The sequence below is a fragment of the Polypterus senegalus genome, chromosome 1 (genome assembly GCF_016835505.1).
Source record: "Polypterus senegalus isolate Bchr_013 chromosome 1, ASM1683550v1, whole genome shotgun sequence".
Classification (NCBI taxonomy): domain Eukaryota; kingdom Metazoa; phylum Chordata; class Cladistia; order Polypteriformes; family Polypteridae; genus Polypterus; species Polypterus senegalus.
Window position 1 is genome coordinate 140,538,404 of NC_053154.1, and position 24,086 is coordinate 140,562,489.

Below are 24,086 nucleotides of genomic sequence, written 5' to 3' on the forward strand. Positions count from 1 at the left end.
GACATTTCGAGATTAAAGCCCAAATATCCACTTTAATCACAAAATACATGTTTTCACCATGTCCTTAATTTTTTTTGTCTGTGGCTCAAATACAGCACTGTGCATTATGTTGCTGTTGTGATGTTGCAAAAAAAAAGACGGCACAAAAGATTGTATGTGAGACTTATAAAATGTATCGTATCATTACGATCGGGAATATGTGACGAATATAAAAGCACCATGAATGCATCTGTATGTCAGCATTTTGCTTCACCACATAGAACCATTCATCAAACATCGAAGCATGCACATCGATCCCGTAGGATCCGCATAGAGGCTTTCTGTTACATGTAGATAGTAAACAGAGACTCTGATGTCACATTCCAACTTTTAGCACACTGCGCCCCCCGACTTTTTGCTGGTACTGCAACTCATGCACACGTCACGTTAATTTCTGAGGACCTGCTCATAGGACGTGTTAAATGAACTCTGGGAACGCATGGCCGGCATGATGCGGGCATGTATGTGTTCTGAGTATGAAGTATAAACCGGTCCTAATGCTGCCTTTAATGAAACACACAATCATCTTTAAAAAAACTACTAGGGAAATTGGGGAACCTGAGATACTGCTTTTGTAAACCTTCTTAGGGTTCGTGACCCAGCACTCTGTCATGGAATTTACCAGTAAATTCTTGGAATAGCCTGAATATACAATTGTGCTTGAAAGTTTGTGAACCCTTTAGAATTTTCTATATTTCTGCATAAATATGACCTAAAACATCATCAGATTTTCACTCAAGTCCTAAAAGTAGATAAAGAGAAACCAGTTAAACAAATGAGACAAAAATATTGTACTTGGTCATTTATTTATTAAGGAAAATGATTGAATATTACATATTTGTGAGTGGCAAAAATATGTGAACCTTTGCTTTCAGTATCTGGTGTGACCCCCCTTTGCAGCAATAACTGAAACTAAATGTTTCCGGTAACTTTTGATCATTCCTGCACACTGGCTTGGAGGAATTTTAGCCCATTCCTCCGTACAGAACAGTTTCAACTCTGGGATGTTGGTGGGTTTCCTCACATTAACTGCTCGCTTCAGGTCCTTCCACAACATTTTGATTGGATTAAGGTCAGGAGATTGACTTGGCCATTCCAAAGCATTAACTTTATTCTTCTTTAAACATTCTTTGGTAAAATGACTTTTGTGCTTAGGGTCGTTGTCTTGCTGCATGACCCACCTTCTCTTGAAATTCAGTTCATGGACAGATGTCTTGACATTTTCCTTTAGAATTCTCTGATATAATTCAGAATTCATTGTTCCATCAATGAAGGTAAGCTGTCCTGGCCCAGATGCAGCAAAACAGGCCCAAACCATGATACTACCACCACCATGTTTCACAGATGGGATAAGGTTCTTATGCTGGAATGCAGTGTTTTCCTTTCTCCAAACATAACGCTTTTAATTTAAACCAAAAAGTTCTATTTTGGTCTCATCCGTCCACAAAACATTCTTCCAATAGCCGTCTGGTTTGTACACGTGATCTTTAGCAAACTACAGATGAGCAGCAATGTATTTTTTTTGAGAGCAGTGGCTTTCTCCTTGCAACCCTGCCATGCACACCATTGTTGTTCAGTGTTCTCCTGATGGTGGACTCATGAACATGAACATTAGCCAATATGAGGGAGGCCTTCAGTTGCTTAAAAGTTACCCTGGGGTCCTTTGTGACCTCGCCGACTATTACACGCCTTGCTCTTGGAGTGATCTTTGTTGGTTGATCACTCCTGGGGAGGGTAACAATGGTCTTGAATTTCCTCCATTTGTACACCATCTGTCTGACTGTAGATTGGTGGAGTCCAAACTCTTTAGACATGGTTTTGTAACCTTTTCCAGCGTGATGAGCAGGGCTGTGGAGTCGGAGTCGGAGACAATTTTGGGTACCTGGAGTTAACCGACTCCTACTAAATTTAAATGGGAATCAAAAAAGTAAGTTGAAATGTCCCAATTCACAAACAGTCATAATGAACTACTTCTCTGCTGTAAGAATAAAGCCCAATGCATGCAGTGCATAATGTTACCACAAAACGAACATGTCAAGTAACCATGAAGCATGCTTTTCATTGACTGTATGCGTCACTATATGGGATGTAATGCACAGGTAAGGTGCGGCACCGCTTTCCATTATGTCGTGTTCCACTGTTACAGGGAACTGTGAACCTAGCCTAAAGCCCCCCATACATTTACAGATGCACTGCCGATTTTTCGGCCGTTCAACGAGTCATCACGCGTCAAACGCCTGAAAAATCATCTGGTGTGTTCTCAGCTCCGTCGGCTCCCCTTCGCTATGCGCTAGTGAAGGGGGCCGAAGGAGCCGAGAACACAGGTCTCCCTGCGCAGCTGGCCGGTGAGTGACACAATGCACTAAACTTCCGGCTGGCTGACAGAGGAGACAGCCACTGCAGCAGACAGAGGCATCACATTACTTTGGATGGGGGCGGTGGTCGAGATTTTCGGCAAGCTGGATCTGCCCGTCCATGTGGACACCCGCAATCTGCGGCCGGCAATCAATTGTGTTTGTCCTTAATCTGGCATTATAGTAGAGTGTTGGCTTCCTAGCCAGTAGTTCTGTGGGGAAATGACATGTATGTTGCCTTCCTTTCCTTTAATGGATGTAGAAAATACGTTAGCATAGTATATACATACAGAGGAGTCGGAGTCGGAAGATTTAGAAACTGAGGAGTCGGAGCATTTATCTACTGACTCCACAGCCCTGGGGCCTCATGTATAACGCCGTGCGTAGAACTCGCACTATAACATGGCGTAAGCACAAAAGCCGAAATGTGTTTACGCACAGAAAAATCCAGATGCAGGAATCTGTGCGCTCCAACTTCCACGTTCTTCCGTTACATAAATCCCGATCAGCGTGAAAACTAACGCTCGCGCACGCGCATTATGTAACGCCCCAAATCCTCCCAGAATTACGCCTATTTGAATATGCAAATCAATATAAATCGCCCTTAAGCGCAGCCTTCTGTGAAAAGACAATGGGAAAAGCACTGGGAAAATATAAGAATTTCAGCGAATACCAAGTGGAGGCAAAGGAAAAACATACTATTTGTTCAAATAAACCGTGGTATAATCAACAAAAGGAAGTTGATCTAGTGACATAGCGTGTTGGAGAAACTTGAAAGCTCACGTTCACAAAATCGCACAGTGCCGGAAATAAAAAAGAAGTCACATATCAAAGTCGCCGTGAAAAGCCGAGTTGTAGCCCACTGTCTGAGTGTCATATGAAAGCTTATTAGGGTACAGAGAAAAAAGGCATACGGTGGGGAAAAAGCACGAAATGTCAACTTCAATCTCGACATTTCCACTTTAATCACGTAGTTTATTTTGTCATTTAGTAGAACATCATAAACTTCATCTTAAAATCGTTTAATTAACCAGTTTCTTAAATCACATCGTAATTAAAGTAGCACGTTAAATGCTTTGTTTTGTATTTGATCTTCTACTGTATGTGATCTATGTGTGTGAATCACTACTTGCTTCTTAAACTGGCTCTCTTCCTCCAACTGGACACAGAGTCCATTACATTCGTGATATTACAGCTCTCTGAATAACTAAAATACTGAGATGTATACGTGATATCATTTTCATGATGATAGCAGCTAAAGCACATTATTAAACATGGGTTTCATGAGCCTCGTGCTCATGACAAGCATTTATCTTTTGTCGAAATTTGTCGCTGCGTTTTTAGCTGTGTTGTTATTTTCTCTTTCTGTTTTATATTCAATATATATTGGTGTGGCCGCCCAAGAGTCCTTGCTTTTCTTTCCCCAAGTAACCGATCGCCATACAATCAGCTCTGTAATAGACGTTAAGCCATCTGTAAGCTTAGCGCCGATTCTTCAAAACGCTTAAAGAACATTGAAATATCTTCGTAGTACATGTTTAATTATTCTATCCTTCACGACACTCCCAGTGAAGAATATAGATTATTTAAATGAAGTTAAAGTTTATGTGTATAATTTAACAAACATATTTTGCTGCATTTCACCTTAAAAATGATATCGTCATCATATGTAAATACGCGCTTTATAAAGTGACTCAGGTTGTGTAATATTATAACTGTAGTGCAAGTTTACAGTGGGGTGATTGTACTTATAAGTCCTAACAGTTCTACAAGGTGCAATTGATTGAGTGCATTTAAAGTTCTTGGGATTAAACTGTTTCTGAACCGCGAGGTCCATACAGGAAAGGCTTTGAAACGTTTTGCAGTGGCAGAGACAGCGTGTGCTTAATGCGTATACCGATAATTCTCTTTCCGATCAGCTGCTGCTGTGATTCACACTCAGATACAGTGATATAAATACTCCGAGTCGTGCAGTGAGAGTAATATGGAAAAAGATGATCCGCTGTGGCAACTCCTAACGGGAGGAGCTGAAAGAAGAAGAAGAAGAAGAAGTGAGAGCAGTTATGGTATTTGGAATACTATGGCTGTTCCCTGGACCATTATATTGTTACGAGTTAATTACAATCAGATGCATTACACTAATAAACAATATGCGGTTAGTTTCTGTGTATTTATAAAGCCGCGTCATGAAAATAATGAGTAATCACACAAGAACAGTACCATTGCTTTGACGCTGGGTGCCGCCAGTTTGCAAAACCGAGCGGAGAACTTGCGCACGACAAGGCATGAGGTACCGTGGAAAAGTGCGTGGCTTTACGCCAAGTGTAGGTTTTATACATCGCGATTTGAATGTGGAAAAGTTCTTACGCAACATTTCTGTGCGTACGCACCGTTTATACATGAGGCCCCTGGTGATGAGCATCAACAACTCTTTTTCTGAGGTCCTCAGAAATCTGCTTTGTTCGTGCCATGATACACTTCCACAAACATGTGTTGTGAAGAGCAGACTTTGATAGATCCCTGTTCTTTACATAACATGCCCACTCACACCTGATTGTCATCCCATTGATTGAAAACACCTGACTCTAATTTCACCTTCAAACTAACTGCTAATCCTAGAGGTTCACATACTTTTGCCACTTACAAATATGTAATATTCGATCATTTTCCTCAATAAATAAATGACCAAGTATAATATTTGTGTCTCATTTGTTTAACTGGTTTCTCTTTAACTACTTTTAGGACTTGAGTGAAAATCTGATGATGTTTTAGGTCATATTTATGCAGAAATATAGAAAATTCAAAAGGGTTCACAAACTTTTAAACACAACTGTATACAGTAAAGTGGGTTTGTGTGCTACTTATAGACATGATAGCAAGTTGCTTTACATGCATTCTGGGCCATTCTCTTGCTACAGTTCTTTGTCGGATCTGTCACTTCATTGCTGTTTGTAGTCTAATTTTGGCCTCTAGGGATGTTGTTATGTAAAATTTACTTAAATGTAACTCATGTTGAATGTAAGGGGTGTCCTCATATATATTTTATGCAGCTAAGAAAATAAGCAATTCACACTAAGCCAAAACACAATAAAAAAGAATCATTATAATTCAGTTCCATTTTCCTTATAGGTGAAGGAAGTTTTGTTCTTGATTGTTCTGTTTACAAGTAATCTCAATATACTTTGTTTGTTTTTAATATTTTCTGTATAGTGGCAAGCTGTGCCCTCCATTTAAAATAGTGATCTTGGATGAAGCAGATTCCATGACTAATGCTGCTCAAGCTGCGCTTCGACGTACCATGGAAAAAGAGTCAAAAACTACGCGGTTCTGTCTGATTTGTAATTATGTTAGCAGGTTAGTACACAAAGTAGTTGGGAAATGCATCACTATTTTCTTAATGAAATGTAAAATACTAATGTTAAATGTTTACATAGACTGTGTAAAAATATGTGTTTATAACATTTTAATTTTTTTTTTAATCTTGAGCTGCATGATGGCACAATGGTTAGGTCTGCTGCCACTTGAAATCATCTCCTTGGGTTCGAGTCCTGTACTTGATCACTGTTTGTGTAGATTTTGCACGTCGTTCCAGCCCTACATTGGTTTCTCTACTTTTGTTTTCCTCCCACACCCCCAAACACATGCGTGTATGTTTGGTTATTGGGTAAACATGGGAGTGTGGGTGTGAATGCACCTTATAGTAGACTAGGGCTGTCAAGTTATATAAAAATTAGGGTTCAGATATTCATTTTAAAAATAAGTACATGTTTGGATGTATTTAAAGGTAGATTAAAAATTGCTCATACACTTACATTACCTCTGTATGCTTCATTATTAATACTTTTTGCTTTTTTTTATTTTTGCTCACTGTCTGCCAAGTATGCGTTGCTTATGACTCATGAAACATGATTTTTTTCTTTGCACGGACAGTGGTGTGATCAAAGTGGAAAGTAGAACCAGGACACTTCACATGCCTTTCATGCATGCACAAAGTCATTCCCGATTACCCAAACGTGTTAAAAACACACGTTACTTTAGTCCTGGTACCCAGCCCCCACTTCTAGGCCTCTGATGTGCTGTGTGCCTTTCTGCTCCATGAGTGTAAAAGATGTAAAGTGAGTGCGCAACTACAGCATATTTTATATAAGTCAAGGAATGGCGAGTCTATTCCTGTTTCACAAAAGAGGTTACTGAATGTACTAAATGTTGCATTGCAATGATCTTTAAGTATTCCCACCTCATTATATTTTTTTATTTGGCAGACACTTTCATTAATTACGACTTAATGATCCTGCTACTAAGTAAAAAAAAAAATAATAGTAATACACAGCAACATTTTTTTAAAATTTCAAATAAATCACAAGAAAGGGTAGGTTATAGTTAAAAGTTTGTGGAAGATGCATGAGGTGTGTGAAGCAGTCGATTGGATACATTTGTAAAGTAGGGTGCCATTGGTCAAAGAATGACATACAAGATTAAACAAAATGTTATTATTTTCCCCCATTACAGGTACAGCAATAATTAGATCTCAGATCTGTATTGACAAATACACTGCAAGGTCATTGTGAAATTCTTGGGCCACAGATGCGGTGATGTATAAATAAATCCAACAAATATATTTCTACCATGAATGCCTAATAGTTTTAATATAAAACAACAGCAAATTGAAGATCTCGGGTACAGTAAAACAGGACTGGATCAGGAGTGAAACAATACTTTTAGGGCATTTTTGGTAGAATTTTCTTCTTTTTTTTAATCTGTGGTTAGTACACCCAATAACCAAAAAGTAGAGCAGTATAGTAGAATAAATGTTCCATTTTATGAACTATGATAAAAATTAACAATTAAAAATGCTGATCGTGGAAGTGATGTGCAAAAAAAAAAGTTGGGGGGGGGCGGTGCTATTCCTTTACAATCAAATCTCAGCATGAATCTTCAATCAAGACTTTTTTCCATATAAATTTGAATTATATTTGAATAGTGATGTTTGTTTTGATAGCCTTACAGAGGACATCCACTGTTGCTTGCTTCCTAAGCTATGTTATATTTAATCAATTTAATAGCACCTGGATAAAAATAGCTAAGATATTGCTAGTGTTACTAATGGCAATTACTGCTTGAAGTGACTTATCTGTAATTTATTATTCACATATGACTGCAAAGCCCCATTTTCAGCAGCCAATAATCCTATCTCCTAATGGTAAACTGTCATAGCTTATCCTTAATGAATCAAGTTTAACCTCTATAGTTGTGTAAATACCATTGAAACCTGTTGATTTGTTCCATAAAGCAAGTAAATTGTCTTTACTTGGGTTGCAAGGTACAAGCACATCTCGTATTAGTTTGTGGGTTCATAAATGGCCAAAATAAGGCAAATTTGTGGTAAAGGTAACCATTTCTTGTTTTTGAAAAATGATGGATATTCCATGCAAGAGATTGCCAATAAAATAAAAATTTAATGCCAAGGTGTCCAATACTGTCTTGAGAGCAAACAGCAAACTGGACCTAACCAAGATAGAACAAGGCCCAGCTGCAAAGCTACAGAGAACACAAGCGGATAAGTACAGCAGCATCTCTATGCCTTACAGGTCCTCCGATGGCTGCTTCTTTAAATAGCACACTCCAAATAACCATTGTTGTGTGCAACAGGAAAACTGAGGCCAGAACCTCAGCAGCGGGGTGGACCCTTGATATCATCCCAACTGACAAGCAGCAATTCTGAGACCAGGAAAGTTAATTGCCCATTATCAGAGTGGTACTTCAGAATACCTACTTGCCATATCTTTGCAGTGCCTAAAGAAATAGAGAATTAGTGTCCAACATAGCTAGAGGTAAGTGTGTGTGTGGTTTGCACACAATGTTTGTTTATAAGACAGACTCTTTTCTCATGCTTTGCTAAGTTCTTATCTGAGTGTAAGGAGAAATAGCTTATGTGTTTTTTAAAGGAATACTCTAGTCTGGAATTTTATCTAGTAAGCTGATGACAAATTAAAATGTTCATATCTGTTTCTGGTGATCGAGTGTTAACCTGTAATGTTACCCACTACCTCATTCCTCTTAAGTTTTTGCTGGCTGAGTTTAGCTTCACTGTATATGATCACCTACGTTAGCTAACCAGTACTATTAGTTGTGCCTTTTCCTTGTTCACTTTTAGGAGTCTCTTGAAAATAGCAGTAGTGTCTACTAAGCATTTAAGTATTTTTTTTTTTATATTAATTTGGGCGTGGAACACCCAACATTTGGCCACAGCTTGGAGTGTATTTTAAAAATAAATCCACATACAAAGTGATCTAGGTCCCTGCAAATGTAAGGTGCTAGTGACAGCCACTGAACCACTATGCGGCCATTTGTTTATATATTATGGTTAATCATGTTGTACTATTGAGTAGTTACTCGGTATGATCAGATGGTTTACAGATTTTGCAGGTTTTTTTTTTGTTTTTGTTTTTTTTTTTAGAATCATTGAGCCGCTCACATCTCGATGTTCTAAGTTTCGTTTCAAGCCTTTATCAGACAAGGTGCAGGAAAAGCGACTTTTAGACATTTGTCAGAAAGAAGGCCTCCATTATACACAAGAGGTATGGAAATCATAGAGCTGAATGGTAATGTGTATAGCACTAATGTTTAGTATTTTATGCCTACTAATCAGAAAACAGCTCACCCATTTCCCAAGTAATTGTACAAAAAGATATTTACAGGAAGCGTAGACCTTTAAAAAGTACAACTGTAGCTTTTAAACATCCAACTATTTCTATTTCAGGCAATTAAAGCACTTGTGCAGGTTTCTGAAGGCGATTTACGAAAAGCTATCACCTTTCTACAAAGTTGTGCACGGCTCATGGGTGGTTTGGAAATTACAGATAGTATTGTTGTTGAAATTGCTGGGGTGAGTAAAAGTTGAAAATACGTATGTTATTATAATATGAGGTTTCAGAAAGAGAGATGAGGTTGATTTAAGCATTTTTCAGTTGCTAAGGAGTAAAAACACAAATGACACTTTTGACAGCTTGCAGAATTGTTAGGCCATTCACATAAAAGTATTTTGATAAAAGTGTAACCAACAGAACTTTCATGGTATCCGATGTCAGTAGCAGACTAGTGTGACAAGATATCAGCTGCTGCCCTCAAAGGATTGCTAGATGTGCATGCTTATGTAGTGTGGACAAATTTAGATCTTTGCTTGATATTGGCATAACCAATGTGAAAGTGTTGATCTGAAACAAAATTCAAGTTAATAGTTTGAGAAAAATTGCTATCCTTAATTTTAGAAATGCACATTTGTTTTTTTTTTATCCTTTCACTAACTCCATTTCATACAAGGTTATAGTCCGAGTGCAATTAACAGTTATTCATTTTTCAAACTTTAAATGTAAACATATACTTGTTTAAATTCTTACAATTTATCTGTGCTGCCCAGGAAACCAAAACCAAAACAGATTTATTAGCAATGCAATAAATGGGCCCCATGAACATGAATTGAACTAAACGGGGTTGAACCTGATGTTTTCAGGATGACATACAATTTAGTATTGAGAACAGCTTTTTCTTTTTGGTCAGTCAAGATTGAGAGCGAAGAAAAATAAGTGATTCCCCCAAATTGATGCCATTTAAAATACAATTTCAATAGCGTATATAATAAAATTGGTGCATGAATCATTTGTTGCCCTATTTTCAAAAAGATCACAGATTAGATGTGTGATACTTTGGCCTCAAACCTTTTTCTTTTAATATCGAATTTCAGAGGAATGAGACTGACCAAAAGCATTATACATTGTATGAAATGCATACATAACTAAAAAGTGTAAAAAAATATATACTGTTTTGGTGTAGGTGCACTATACTGACATTTGTAAAATTAATTTTTGCATAGGTGGTTTCCGACAAGATGATTGATAGTCTTTTGCAGTCTTGCTACAGCAGTTCGTTTGAGAAACTAGAAGTGTCTGTGAAGGTAGTAAAAATTTAATGTTCAATATTAATTACCAAATAAATTGTTAATTTAAATATTATGAATGGTGGTTATTGAATTGCCTTGTCCTGCAGTCTTTATTTACTAAGTGCAAATCAAGATGGGGAAATACAGTAGTGGCATAAAATTCTACAAGTTTCATTATGCCATGGAGGGTCATTTTAATATTCAGAAATGTTAACCTTTAGCAATTTTTTGTAATACTGTAATTTAATATGCTTTTGGTAGCCCAATTAGGTTTGTTTTTTTTTGTAGAATATGGTTAATGAAGGATTTGCAGCCACACAGATAATCAACCAGCTTCATGACAACCTTGTTAAAAGAGAAGATCTAAATGACAAGCAGAAATCAGCAATTGCAGAGAAGCTTGCGGTACTGACTGTTCCATTAAATATAATGCATAATTTGTAAATCCTAACTTGTAAAATTTTAACTTTTTTTTCCCCTCCCTAGGAAGTGGACAAATGCTTGTCTGATGGTGCTGATGAATATTTGCAACTAATGGCCCTCTGTTCAGTAATTATGCAGCATATCACACAGTGCAACTGAAGCTTTAACTGCAATTGCCCTTTTGTAATTTCTTATTTTGTATACAAAGTGACAATAAAGTGTAAACTGAAAATACAATATTGCTTTTGCTTAATAAAACCCCAGCTGCTATTCCAAAAAAAAACTCATTTACTCCACCTCAGAATTCATTAGTGTATTTGTTCTTGTCCATTATCCCCAAGAACTTTGTATAGAAATGGTCTTTTCTGATACAAAGACTGTTAGATCATGCCACTTCCATTATATACATTACTCCTGCATTATTAATGCATGAGGGAAGTTTAGTAGACTTACCGCCCCAATCAAGCAATAATTCTCAAAACGCAAGCATGTACACACAAGTGTGGTAATTTATTGCACATGCACTTCAGAACAAGTGTAATAAGAAATCATTACAATTAATGGAAGTGGCATTGACTTAAAGATACAAGTACTGTAAATGAAATTGCTACATGTTAAATTGGAAGAATTGGATTTGTGCATCCCTTTAATGCATTTAAAAAATAAACCACCATTTTTGTAAACACCAACATCCTTGACAAGGGTTAAGTGCCTCAAAATTTTGTTTAGCCCACTGAAAATGAGGGCTTGAACACAACAGATCCGATTAAATAGTTTATTAAATAAATATACCCACAAACAAACGAGTAGAAAAGTGCTTCACAATTTTTAAAGGCTATCCAACAATCTTTCTTTACAGTAATTGTAAATATGTTAGTTTAACATAATTGGCAGATTTAATACAGCACTTATATCTTTTAGTCCACAAGTAAATAATTAAATGGTAAAGAACATCTAATACAAATACTTCTATTAAACAAAGAAAAAAATATTTAAAGAAAATATCTGTAGACCCCATGGTTTATTTCCCCACCCCAACAGTCTAATTCTGTTTAGAGGACAAGGCCTAAGGCTCTCCCCACAAGAGCTTGCGACAAAAGTCGCTTTACTTGTCAAAGAAAATGTGTATTTTGAATCCGATTTCAGCATTGAGACAAGATTCAATATTTTTCAATATTCTTCCAAAAGCAAAATGCACATCTGTTTATTCAGCAACAGCGAGCACTGCATTCGACAATCTCCAAGGGACTAAATCAGATCAGCAACATTCATTGGCATTTCCTCCACAGTAGTATTGTAGAAAGTCTCAATATCACGAAGTATTCTCTTGTCCTCTTCAGTAACAAAGTTAATGGCAACTCCTTTTCTGCCAAAACGACCACCCCGACCAATTCTGTTGAGACAAGTCAAAAGCTTAAAAAAACCTTGCATTTGCACTGGACTAATGACAACCTCCAATTAACTTCAGTATATATACTGTGATGCATTGTTCTACTTAATCTCAGAATGATCAAATGCACACTCAGTATCCCAAAAAACAGCAAATAAACTCACCTGTGTATGTAATTTTCTCTATTGGTAGGAAGATCATAATTAATAACTAAAGATACTTGCTGCACATCAATTCCACGTGCCTGTTTATATATAAAAAAAAAACTTTGTGCTCAGCCATTTATCCATTTTCATTTAAAGGTCAATCTCGAAACAATTCCTAGGTTATCCTTACCAATAAGTCAGTTGTTATCAAGACACGACTAGAACCTGATCTGAATTCCCTCATGATGACATCTCGTTCTTTCTGGTCCATATCTCCATGCTACAAGGCAATAAAATGAACAACATGACATTAATCAAGGAAATTTTATTTCATTATACAAGTAATCCTAAAATCTTCTTACCAACGCAGAAACAGTAAAGTCCCTAGCGTGCATCTTTTCTGTTAACCAGTCAACCTTCCTTCTTGTATTCAAGAAAATGACAGCCTGGGTGATTGTCAGAGTCTCGTACAAGTCGCAAAGAGTATCCAGCTTCCATTCCTATAAAAATTTAGGTAAATCTGTTCAAAAAACCAGAGTTTGTTTTTTTACGATATACAGAAATGTAGCACAGAAATCACAAGATCAAGGACACTGGACATTAAGAAAGAGGTCCACCCAAGTCTTTTTATGACACTGTGCATATTTTTCTTCTTCCTGGGTGTACCCTACTGGCATCACTGCAATAGCCAGACAATCAGTCTGACAACTGCAATTTTAGCAAGGTGCTTTAACAGGAAGGGAATTATGTAGAACAGAATATTTACTTAATGGTAATTAGAAATCACACTATGTGCAACGTATGTCATAAAAATATACCTCTCTCTCCACATTAATGTAGAACTGTTTGATGCCTTCAAGTGTAAGCTCCTCTTTTTTCACAAGGATCCGGATTGGATCACGCATAAACTTTTTGGTCACTTCTAATACATCTGCTGGCATTGTAGCAGACAAGAGAACAACCTGCAAGTAAGACCAACACAAACGGACAACCCTCATAAAACATACAAGATAAACAGCAACTGACCACTGTTATTCAGGTGGTCTTTAAAAAGATAAAGTTAAACAGTCTTCCTAAAGTTAAAAATAAGCAATTGGGCCACATTTTTCAAGTAGCTGAACAACCTGCATTGTGAAGAGTATAAACTCCAATGTGGCACTGGATTTTGAGCAGAAGGTCAATGGACATTAAGAAAGAGGCCCGACCTCTCCTCATTTCCAATACAGTGCATATAATTTTCTTCCCTTTTATTCTCTGCTAGCATCATCAACAAAACCAAGATAAAACCTGGTTTTAGTCAATTTTAGCACAGAACTTTATAAAGAAGGTAATTTGACAAATTGTTATACTCACTTGAATGTTTGTACTAAGCTTTTGGAAAATCTCATAGATTTGATCCTTGAAGCCTCTGCTTAACATTTCATCAGCTTCATCCAGCACAAACATTTTGATCCATTTAGGAGCTGAAAAAACAATTTGGGGAATGTTTAATCTGCATATTAAATGATCAGCATTAAGGGTGACTTCATTTCAGGTCAGTCCCGAAAGATAACATCACTTCACTTAAACAGCAGAACTAAAAATCCCCCACACTTACACAGGTATCGCCTGTTCAGCATGTCAAATACTCTTCCTGGTGTGCCAACAACAATATGGGGAGCCTCTGCTTGAAGTTTCTGCATCTCATTACGAACATTTGTACCACCAATACAAGCATGACATGTGGCACCCATATAATCACCCAAAGCTAGAATTACTTTTTGAATCTGCCAATTAAACAAAAAAAAAAATTAGTTTTAAATTGGCATCATGTTCGTGACCAAGCGTCCCTGTCTGTCTAGTTTTAGAGACAATCAGGGATAGTATGAAACGAGTTACTTTATGCAGGGGGAACGACAACACAGCACGTGGCAGCTATATTGTAACTTTACCTGCAAATTTAACTAAAACAGTTTCTCAAAATTACAAAATGTCCTTCAAACATGAAGTACTGAGAGAAAATGAAAAGTACCTTTTGGACCACCATCCAAAATATGTCGCCTTGGTTTACAACACTGCTCTATATTGTAATGCAGGTTTACATTTTTATGGCTTCAGGTGCTGCATACCTGTTGAGCCAGCTCTCGAGTTGGAGCCAGGACTAAAGCCTGAGTCTCCTTCTGGTCTATCTCCAGCTGTTGTAGTATAGAAATGGCAAATGTGGCAGTCTTGCCAGTTCCAGACTGTGCCTGAGCAATGACATCATACCCTAGGAAATAAGTTGAGAAAAATTACGTTTTGTGACAATCCCTGCACTCCAATTAACTGCCAAATATGCAACTGATAAACATTAGATATGTAAAATTACTTTCACAATTTTCATAACCGAGGGCCAATTTAGAGTGATCAGCATTTAGATTTTTCTCCACTGCAAGTCAGTCCCGAAAGATGGTAACCATCATTTCACTCTTGAGCTGCCCAGTCTAAATGGGGGGGGGGGTTGGGGAAAGTTTACCTTTAATGCAAGGAATGATTGCTCTTTGCTGAATCGCTGATGGCTTTTCAAAACCGTAAGCATAGATACCCCTCAGGAGAGTTTCTTTTAAGTTCATATCATCGAAATTGTCAACAATTTCGTTCCAATTGCTCTGAAAGAGTTGAAGTAATGTATTAGATTAGAAATCCTTTCAATATTAACCTTTTTGAAAGCTTCTTGCTCTGCCCACTTACCTCAATGACACCATCAGGCTCCATTCCTTCGGGTCCTCCATGATCTCTGTCTCTAGAGCTGAAACAAAAAAAATATTTTAACCTCCTTGTTAAATACTTCCAAATGCAACTTTAAAGTAATTAGCGTGGATGCACGTACAAACAGATCTTACTAATTTGATTCTGATCTAGGACGTATTTCAGGCAGAAGATGCTTTTAAAAAAGTTCGCTGCAAATTGCTCCCAAAAGCGGCTGAACAAATAGCCCACTAGCCTTTAAAAAAAAAAAAAAAAAAAAAAAAAGAAAAGAGGATCTGCTCATTACAACTAACCAATAAGTGAATACCTTTTAAGTTATACTGCTTAGAAGTAGTATTCTCAATGACACATTAAAAGACCCTAAAGACAACGGGCCATATTACCTACGCACCGTGCACATTACCCCTTACTTAAGCACAGTCTAAATGACATTTAAGGTGATTCAAATTATCAAACGTTCGGGTTTCACATAAATACCATGGAGCCCAGCCAAACGTTTCTCGTAAAATGTCACCGAGGGCAAACGCCGAATCCCCAAGATACGCCACGTGGAGCGAATAACGGGAAGACAGCTCAGTCTTGCCGCTGTATTAATGGTTAAAGTTATACATCAAGTCAGCTTTACTTTCATGCCGTAAATTTAAGGAAATCTAATAAGAGCAAGTGATCTTACAGAAGGATAACTCCTTAATTCCGTTTGTAACTCACGTAAGCACATTCCGGGATCAAACTTCAAACATAGTAACAGTTAAAAAAAATATGCCTAGCAACGCATCCGGAAAAAAAAAAAAACTTCCCAAATTTTTATCGTCCCTCAACCCAAGTCGGAGAAATCACCACTCCCAGAGAAATTGCGCAAACGCTCCAAAAAATGATAAGGGAGAAAACGCTCTTTTTCCACACCCCACTACGCACTGATGTCTCCGATCGCAATTTGCCTTAAAACGTCTCTATACTTGAAAAATAAGATATACGCACCACAAGGTTAATGGCAACAAAATTCAGAAGGCGTTAAAGACGATTTGCTCGTAAAATTGGGTGGAGGTGCACGCTTCAGAAAATTATGCAGCGTGCCGGCGTCTTGCCGACTCCATGAGGAGAAGTGGCGGAGAGGTGGAAAAAAAAGGCCTAAATGCGGAGCAGGCCTAAAGTCACCGCATCGCCTTAATGTAGGCATATGTAAATTCCACCTCTTACTTTTTCATCCGCTTTTTATAAACGCGACAAGATTACATTCTACGATTATAATCATTTCTACTTTAATCGGGAGAAGGTAGAAAGAATCCCCCACACGCGTTCAACAATTTCAGCACCCACATGAAGTACTTTGCACTCCGGTTGTCAATCACGGACTTATTAAGTGATTAATTAATTTACACCTTCATGGATTAAACAATTTTATAATTTTCAAACTTTACATTTTTACCTGTTATAATCCGCAGAACCGCTTGACATGATCCGGCCGAGGCTTCAGCGCTCAACTGAAAAGGAGGTTGTACTTCGGCGCCGTTCTATTTATCCTACCGGGACTTTAACTTCCGGCGGCAGGAAGAAATATAAAGTTACTTTGGCCAGCTCGTGAAAATCTAATCCTGCCACATAAAGTATCCGTGTATGTTTTTTAAGGAGTCGTGAATATAAAATATTTGTTTTTGTATTAAAGTTCTCTAAACTGGTGCTTGGGATTGTTTAATGTGTCGGAAGGATATTGCAGCAAAAAAATGCGTTGTTCACATTTCCTACGGGGTCTCCTGACTGCCCCTGCACAAGTAAATGGAAAAAAAATGATCGGAAGTACTGCCTATACGTTAAGGTGATTGGTCCCTTAAGACATGATTGACGACAAAATGTCCTTTTGGGTTTGAGCCTGTAGATTTCTTGGACGGGTACAGCATTCCCTTTTTTAAGAATCTGAGTGTTGCAGTTACCTTAAACAGAGAGAAGGTGGGGGCGGGGGATAGGGAAGGACATTTTTATTTCAGTACAAATTTATTGAAGTGCAATTGCTGTTTTATTCGCATGTTCATATTAATGATGACGGTAATATAAACTAGAACTGTTTAAATACAATGCATGGTGCAATGTTTCACATGGAGTCGACAGATCAGTTGTATAGAAACAATTTTCACTTTTTAGATAAAATAGACTTCCAATGACTCTTTCTATATCTGTGTAGAAAGAAATGAAAGGGTGAATTATAATTCGTGTGCACTCAACATTATCTCCAGTATTCACAGTACTGTTAGATTTAAACACAAATATATTTATATTGTGGTCTCTTTAATTAGCACGCTCAGGTTTTCTGCTTCATCAGCAGGACCGGGCCGTTTGTTTCATTCTCCCACTACTCTCTGTGTAAAGAAGGGATTCTCCCACCTATGTTACTAGAATGTTTTTTTCAGTAGGCTAAGAGATCTGTTTCATTTTTAACCTGAAGAAACATGTATTTCCTTTGATATTTACCTTTAAGTATTAACACGTTTTGAGCTTTGTAAAGACATCTTTATTCAACAAATAAAAGAGTGATCTTCCAGAGACTATCCGAATAAGGCACGTCATTTTATTCCACTGTTACATGTGCAGCAAAAATATTAGTTTCAATTTCTGTCTCTCATTCCTAGCACTCGAATAATTACTGTACTGTGCATTACCATACTGTATTAAATATGATATATTGATATAAAGTGGAAAGTAAGGAGCATAAGTTAGGTATAGTATTAAAACAATACATTCTAAAAGTAGTAATAAACAGAAATATGGAATGCTACACAGTAAAAAAATGCAATAAACAGGTCTTGTAGTTATTAGAAGACTGTCAGTGCTAAGCAGTGTTTATGTAGTCAGTCCCCAGCATTCATATACGTGTAATACATATTTAATACATGCATTTATATTATACATACTTAAGTAATTATTAAAGTTTTCTACATGGAAGGCTGAGCACATCTATTTCTAGTTCTTTCTGTTTTCACTTTGGTACTCTTCCCAAATTCATATAGGTTCCTGCTGGGAGTTACATTAGAGCACTGTAGACGAAAACAGGCCATTCAGCCCAACAAAGCTCGCCAGTCCTATCCACTTATTTCTTCCAAAAAAACATCCAAGTCGAGTTTTCAAAGTCCCTAAAATCTTACTGTCTACCACACTACTTGGTAACTTATTCCAAGTGTCTACCGTTCTTTGCATAAAGAAAAACTTCCTAATTTGTCCAAAATTTACCCTTAACAAGTTTCCAACTGTGTCCCTGTGTTCTTGATGAACTCATTTTAAAATAACAGTCTCGATCCACTGTACTAATTCCCTTCATAATTTTAAACACTTCAATCATGTCACCTCTTGATCTTCGTTTGCTTAAACTGTAAAGGCTCAGCTATTTTAATCTTTCCTCATAATTCAACCCCTGTAGACCTGGAATCAGCCTAGTCGCTCTTCTCTGGACCTTTTCTAGTGCTGCTATGTCCTTTTTGTAGCCTGGAGACCACAACTGCACACAGTACTCAAGATGAGGCCTCACCAGTGCATTTTAAAGGTTGAGCATAACCTCCTTGGACTTGTACTCCACACATCGTGCTATATAACCTAACATTCTTTAGCCTTCTTAATGGCTTCTGAACACTGTTGGGAAGTTGATAGCTTAGAGTCCACTATGACTCCTAAATCCTTCTCATAAGGTGTACTCTCGATTTTCTGACCGCCCATTGTGTATTCAAACCTAACATGTTTACTTCCTATGTGTAATACGTTTTACATTTACTGACATTAAATTTCATCTGCCACAAGTCTGCCCAGGCCTGTATGCTATCCAAGTCCTTCTGTAATGATATAACGGATTCCAAATTATCTGCTAATCCACCTGTCTTGGTACCATCTGCAAAGTTAACCAGCTTGTTACTTAAATTCCTATCTAAATCATTTATATATATTAAAAATAGCATGGGCCCTAACACTGACCCCTGTGAAACACCACTCTTAACATCGACCAGTTCTGATGAGGTTCCTCGCACCATCACCCTCTGCTTCCTGTGTCTGAGCCAATTCTGCACCCATCTAAAAACATCACCCTGAACTCCCACTTCTTTTAACTTGATGCCCAACCTCTCATGTGGCACCTTATCAAATGCTTTCTGAAAGTCCAGATAAATAATATCATAAGCTCCACTTTGATCGTATCCTTTTGTTGCCTCCTCATAGAATTCCAGCATGTTAGTAAAACATGACTTCCCTCTTCTGAACCCATGCTGACTGTTCAGAATAACTCCTGTCCTTGCCTGGTGTTGCTCAATCTTATCCTTAATAATTCCTTCCATTAATTTTCCTGTGATGCATGTTAAGCTTACTGGCCTATAGTTGCTTGGATCTGCCCTGTCACCCTTTTTATATAATGGTATTTACCATTTTCCACTCCTTTCGGAATCTCTCTAGTGCACAGTAACTTCCTAAAATACGTGTCAAGGGTTTATATATGTACTCACTAGCCTCCTTAAGAACACGAGGATAAATATTATCTGGGCCTGGTGATTTGTTTGATTTCATCTTATTTAATCTGAGCAGCACTTCTCCCTCTACAATTTTCAAATCCCTCAGTACCTCCTTAGTAGTCGTGTTTACCTCTGGGAGGTTATCCACTTGTTCACTTGTAAACACCTCAGAAAAATGTAACTCTAGGGCATCTGCTATTTCACTGTCTGTGTCTTTTAATTCCCCTTTACTATTTCTGATGCACTTGACCTCCTCCTTGACTGTTCTTTTACTACTAAAATACTGAAAGAATCTCTTGGGGTCTTCTTTTGCCTTATCTGCTATATTCCTCTCCAGCTGTCTTTTAGCCTCCCTGATATCCTTTTTAATGGTTGCTGTCATGTTCTTATTTAACATGTATTTGTTTAGCTGATAATTTTATCCAAGGCTAGATGGATAACAAGACAACATGTGAGATGCTATTGGTTCCATTTCTTTTGTTTTTTCGATTAGAGCTCATGCAGGTGAGAATGACTTACTCATGGTCACACAGTGTCAGTAGCAGGATTTCTATCCAAACCATTCAGGTCTGAAGTGCACAGCCTTAACCACTATGTTACACTTTCCTACACATACTGTGCACTCAGACTGATTACTTAATTTTAATTATCCTTGTATACCTTCTCTGTGCATGTAGATGTGCACTTCCTGTGGTCAACTCTTATCTATTCTAAGATGGGTTCATTTCCAGCTGCATTTTTTAACTGTCATTGACAGCAAAAAACGATTACAATGATAGATGAGCCTTTTATAATATACCAGCTATGTGTAAGACAGGTAACAGAGTAAATGTAAAAATGTTTAATATTTGATATCTCTTGCCTTATGTGTACTGGGGGCATTCGTAGTCCACTATTTCCTCCGTCAATCATGTTCCCATAAAGCCTGCATTTAAACTCTGTCATTTTGAGGAGCATTGCTTGTCTCCTTGCCACTTTTTGACTGCGACTAATGGTAGAGGCTACCATTATCTGCTGTGAAAACATTATTTGTATTGTTCATTCTATTCCTTTTTCTGTGTCCTGGTGTGTGTAAAATCTCCCAATGCCCATTGCTTCCTGTTTCAGTCATGTTTGACTGAGCAACCACAGTGAAACTGACCAATCAGACTAAGGCAAACTGACCAATCAGATTGCTCAAAAGGTTTGCATACAAATATTGACATTAGTGTTTTATTATAATAAATCATAGATGTTTTGGACTTGACCCGGACACAGACAGGGGGACATGTTGTTAATCCTCACCACACGTTTATTTACAATATTTACAATAATAATAATGGTCACTCAGACCCAGTTCAGTGCACAACATCCCAAATACTCAGTCCTGGCCACACAAATGCCTCTCTTCGGGCCACCTCCACACCTCTCCTGTGCTTTGTCCTTCCGCCTCCCGACTCCAGCCCTGAATGAATGGAGATGGCCCCTTTTATCCAGTTCCCAGATGAGCACCAGGTGTTCCCTGCATTCCTCCCTTGGCCACGCCCCTGTGTGGCGGAAGTGCCGGCTGTCCTCCCGGCAGCTCTCCGGGTGTCGTCCTAAATCTTCCCCCCAGCACTTCCTGGTGTGGCGGGAGTGCTGGGGCAACAGGTCCCCAAGGCATTGGGGCGCCTCCTGGCGGTGACCACAGGCCCCTACAGGGTGGAGCTTCCATGCACTGAAACCGTGACCCCCAAAGCAACCAGGAAGGCCGCCCCCACGTGATCCCAGATGGGCACACGGCCACTTCCGGTCTTCCAAGGCATCCCGGCCGGGTCATCGCCCCTGGCATCCACGACAATGTATAGAATAGATTTAAAATTACTGTATAAATGTAATTTTTCTCTTCTGTTATTCAGAGTAAGTAGATTTCATACATTACTGGAATGTTAAGTTTTTGGCATGATAACCTGCTTGAAATCTAAAATCATGAGTGCAATGTCTGATTTTCAAATGCTGATTCATTTTTCTTTTAATTTCAGTATTAGATAGAACATAGTAGTAACACCTCAAATTTAGCCCATGCTTAGGTTAATTTCAAATCGTTAAGCACAGTAGGAATTTGAAAACATAGCCCACTTGTTTCTTGAGGAGTTTAGTTAGTTTGTGTACATACAGTTTAGCATCTCTCCACCTCCAAGCTCATCTGCACTCTGGTTTGGTGCAACTCTCAAACATCCTTGGGTGTTAGTGTCATGATATGGAGGCTGTGGAAAGTTCTAAATTCATGTTTGTGTTTATTTCATACTCATATTTTCATTTTGAGCATGTTATTTTTTTGTCATCATTGTTAAAATATTATCACAATGCCATTTTCTTTTTTGTTTTTGAACACACGTGTGACCATTTTGTGTGGTTGCCAGAGGTCAGGGTGCATGATATCACTGAACCACCGTTACTTAAGATGGTGCCATACTATTTCCAGCATTTAAGGTTTTAGATTCTGGTAAAAATTCTACTGATTTAGTTAGAAATTTGCATCTTCTCAGGGAGCTAGAATTTTGCCTGTTTACTTGACTTTTTTTTTTTTTTTTGGTTAGTATTTTGGGTTTGGTTGCTTGGTATTCTTTGATCTTTTGGTTTTTGACCCCTGCTTGTTCTTTTGGTTTATGGTCTTGGGTCCTTATCTCCTGGTTCTAGTTTTATTTGGCCCTTTTTTTTACTTCTTGGCATTACCATTAGAAGTAGTCCTCTTCTCACTGCAGGAATACCAGGTTAGAACATTGTGTCTGCTATTAAGTGGCGAGCATCATTGGCAGCAATGTTCAGAAGTCATGTGGCTTGGAAATGTTGCTTCATTTGCATCAGGACATCCAGGTGGATGCTTTTACACTACTGTTAATCTTTGATTAGGTCCATAAGTATTTGGTCAGTGATACAATTTTCATAATTTTGGCTCTATGCACCACCAAAATGGATTTGAAATGAAGCAATCAAGATGTGATTGAAGTGTAGACTTGTAGTTTTATTTCAAGGGGTTTAACAAAAATATTGTATGAGCTGTTTAGAAAAGATAAACATTTTTTTACATAGTCCCCACATTTTTAGAGTCTCAGAAGTATTTGGACAGAATAACATGATCATGAAAATAATGATCATTTTCAATCCATGGTTGAAAGTCCTTTCCAATCAGTGACTACCTGAAGTGTGGAACCCATGGCCTTCTCCAAGTGCTGGGTTTCTATCCTGTGTTGCTTTGTCAGGCCTTTAACTGCAGCTGTCTTCAGGTGCTGCTTGTTTTCTGGACTTTCTACAGTCAGTTTTGTTTTCAACAAGTGAAATGTATGTTCAGTTGAGTTGAGTTAATTTGATTGACTTGGCCATTGAAGAAGATTCCACTTCTTTGCCTTGAAAAGCATTTGGTTTGCTTTCACAGTATGTTTTGGCTCATTGTCCATCTGTACTGTCAAGTTTTTCAGCTTTTGTCTGATTCTGAGCAGACAGTATAGCATGGTACACTTCAGAAATCATCTTGCAACTTTTGTCAACAGTTATATCATCAATAAATACCAGTAACCCATTTCCTTTGGCAGTCACGCATATCCATGCCATAACACTGACTCCACCATGTTTCACAGACAATGTGGTATGTTACCGATCATGAGCCATTCCTTCAGTTCTTCATACTCTTTTCTGTCCATCATTCTGGTACATATTAATGTTAATTTCATTTGTCCACAGAAAACTGTTCCAAAAGTGGACTGATTTTTTAAAAATATTTTCTGGTAAAGTCTAATCTGTCCTTCCTATGCTTGAGGATTACCAGTGGTTCGCATCTTGTGCCAAATCCTCTGTATTTACTTTCGTGAAGTTTTCCCTTGATTGTAAACTTACAATAATAGACCTAACTCTCAGAGAGTGTTCTTGGTTTGGCTAAATGTTGTGAATTGGATTTCCTTCACCAAGGATATCACCAAGGGCTTCATTCTTAGTGAAACAATGAGGGACCCACTCACACCTGGCTATGGAACACCTTGTCAGTCAATTGTCGAAATACTTTTGAGGCCCTGTAAATGCGGGACCATGCATAAAAATGGCCATCATTTCTAAATTGCTTATACGATATTTTTGGTAAAACTGTTTATTTAATACTGAAAGCCTACACTTCAATCATGTAATTATTTCTTCATTTTAAATCCATTGTGGTAGCATACAGAGACAAAATTATGAAAACTGTGCCACTGTCCAATTACTTATGAATATAAATGTATGTAAAGATAGACGTCATGGATTTTTTTTTACTTTTGTTGTTGTTGTTTTTTTTTTTAAACCAGTAGGGTGCTTCACCCCCTGCTCACTTCGCTCGCGAACCCCCGGCCTGCATAATGCACCAGCCACTCGCTTATGTCGATTTCATTTTCACCAAGCAACAAATCTTTTAACTCTCGCAGATAGGCCTCTTCATTGGGAAGAAACACTACTTTTCTCTGATGGCAACACAAATTAGACGATCTACAAGTCTCTGACTTAAAGTTTAAAGCCATAAAATATCTACATTCTTCTGCCATCTCACCTATGTCCATATATTTAATCTCTTTTCGCTGTTCTGTTATTTCACCGAGTAATAATTTCCAT

The 24,086-nt window shown here is 37.9% G+C and overlaps 2 protein-coding genes and 5 non-coding genes across 10 annotated transcripts in view; 1 reads left to right on the top strand and 6 right to left on the bottom strand.

Annotated features, from left to right (window-relative positions):
• rfc4 (replication factor C (activator 1) 4) overlaps window positions 1-10,989 on the top strand; it is a 59,839-nt gene extending 48,850 nt beyond the window's left edge. For both annotated transcript variants that reach the window (XM_039759183.1, XM_039759175.1), the window contains exons 6-11: window positions 5,604-5,747; window positions 8,851-8,971; window positions 9,154-9,279; window positions 10,264-10,344; window positions 10,618-10,734; window positions 10,816-10,989. In XM_039759183.1, the coding sequence (XP_039615117.1) occupies window positions 5,604-5,747; window positions 8,851-8,971; window positions 9,154-9,279; window positions 10,264-10,344; window positions 10,618-10,734; window positions 10,816-10,911 (685 nt within the window). In that variant the 3' untranslated portion in view covers window positions 10,912-10,989. The remainder of the gene's footprint in view (window positions 1-5,603; window positions 5,748-8,850; window positions 8,972-9,153; window positions 9,280-10,263; window positions 10,345-10,617; window positions 10,735-10,815) is intronic.
• Window positions 10,990-11,050: 61 nt separating this feature from the next.
• On the bottom strand, window positions 11,051-16,547 carry eif4a2 (eukaryotic translation initiation factor 4A). 3 transcript variants are annotated; one of them, XM_039759150.1, is made up of 12 exons: window positions 16,442-16,485; window positions 15,137-15,250; window positions 14,998-15,055; window positions 14,783-14,915; window positions 14,397-14,536; window positions 13,886-14,054; window positions 13,642-13,751; window positions 13,107-13,250; window positions 12,651-12,788; window positions 12,479-12,568; window positions 12,307-12,386; window positions 11,051-12,145 (listed from the first exon to the last, which is right to left on the bottom strand). In XM_039759150.1, exons 1-12 carry the CDS (start codon window positions 16,468-16,470, stop codon window positions 12,001-12,003), a joined length of 1,350 nt encoding a protein of 449 aa, XP_039615084.1. In that variant the 5' UTR covers window positions 16,471-16,485; the 3' UTR covers window positions 11,051-12,000. The 3 variants fall into 3 exon arrangements, with proteins under 3 accessions (XP_039615084.1, XP_039615091.1, XP_039615100.1); XM_039759157.1 differs by lacking the exon at window positions 15,137-15,250 and having other exon boundaries at window positions 16,442-16,547; XM_039759166.1 differs by lacking the exon at window positions 16,442-16,485 and having other exon boundaries at window positions 15,150-15,168.
• Window positions 12,849-13,030, bottom strand: LOC120520208. Its single transcript, XR_005631789.1, has one exon. It is a non-coding gene; the product is annotated as a small nucleolar RNA SNORA81 (small nucleolar RNA).
• Window positions 13,437-13,617, bottom strand: LOC120520219. The gene has a single exon (XR_005631790.1). It is a non-coding gene; the product is annotated as a small nucleolar RNA SNORA81 (small nucleolar RNA).
• On the bottom strand, window positions 13,790-13,853 carry LOC120520255. The gene has a single exon (XR_005631800.1). It is a non-coding gene; the product is annotated as a small nucleolar RNA SNORD2 (small nucleolar RNA).
• On the bottom strand, window positions 14,098-14,225 carry LOC120520071. Its single transcript, XR_005631757.1, has one exon. It is a non-coding gene; the product is annotated as a small nucleolar RNA SNORA63 (small nucleolar RNA).
• On the bottom strand, window positions 14,668-14,736 carry LOC120520247. The gene has a single exon (XR_005631798.1). It is a non-coding gene; the product is annotated as a small nucleolar RNA SNORD2 (small nucleolar RNA).
• Window positions 16,548-24,086: the final 7,539 nt, after the last annotated feature.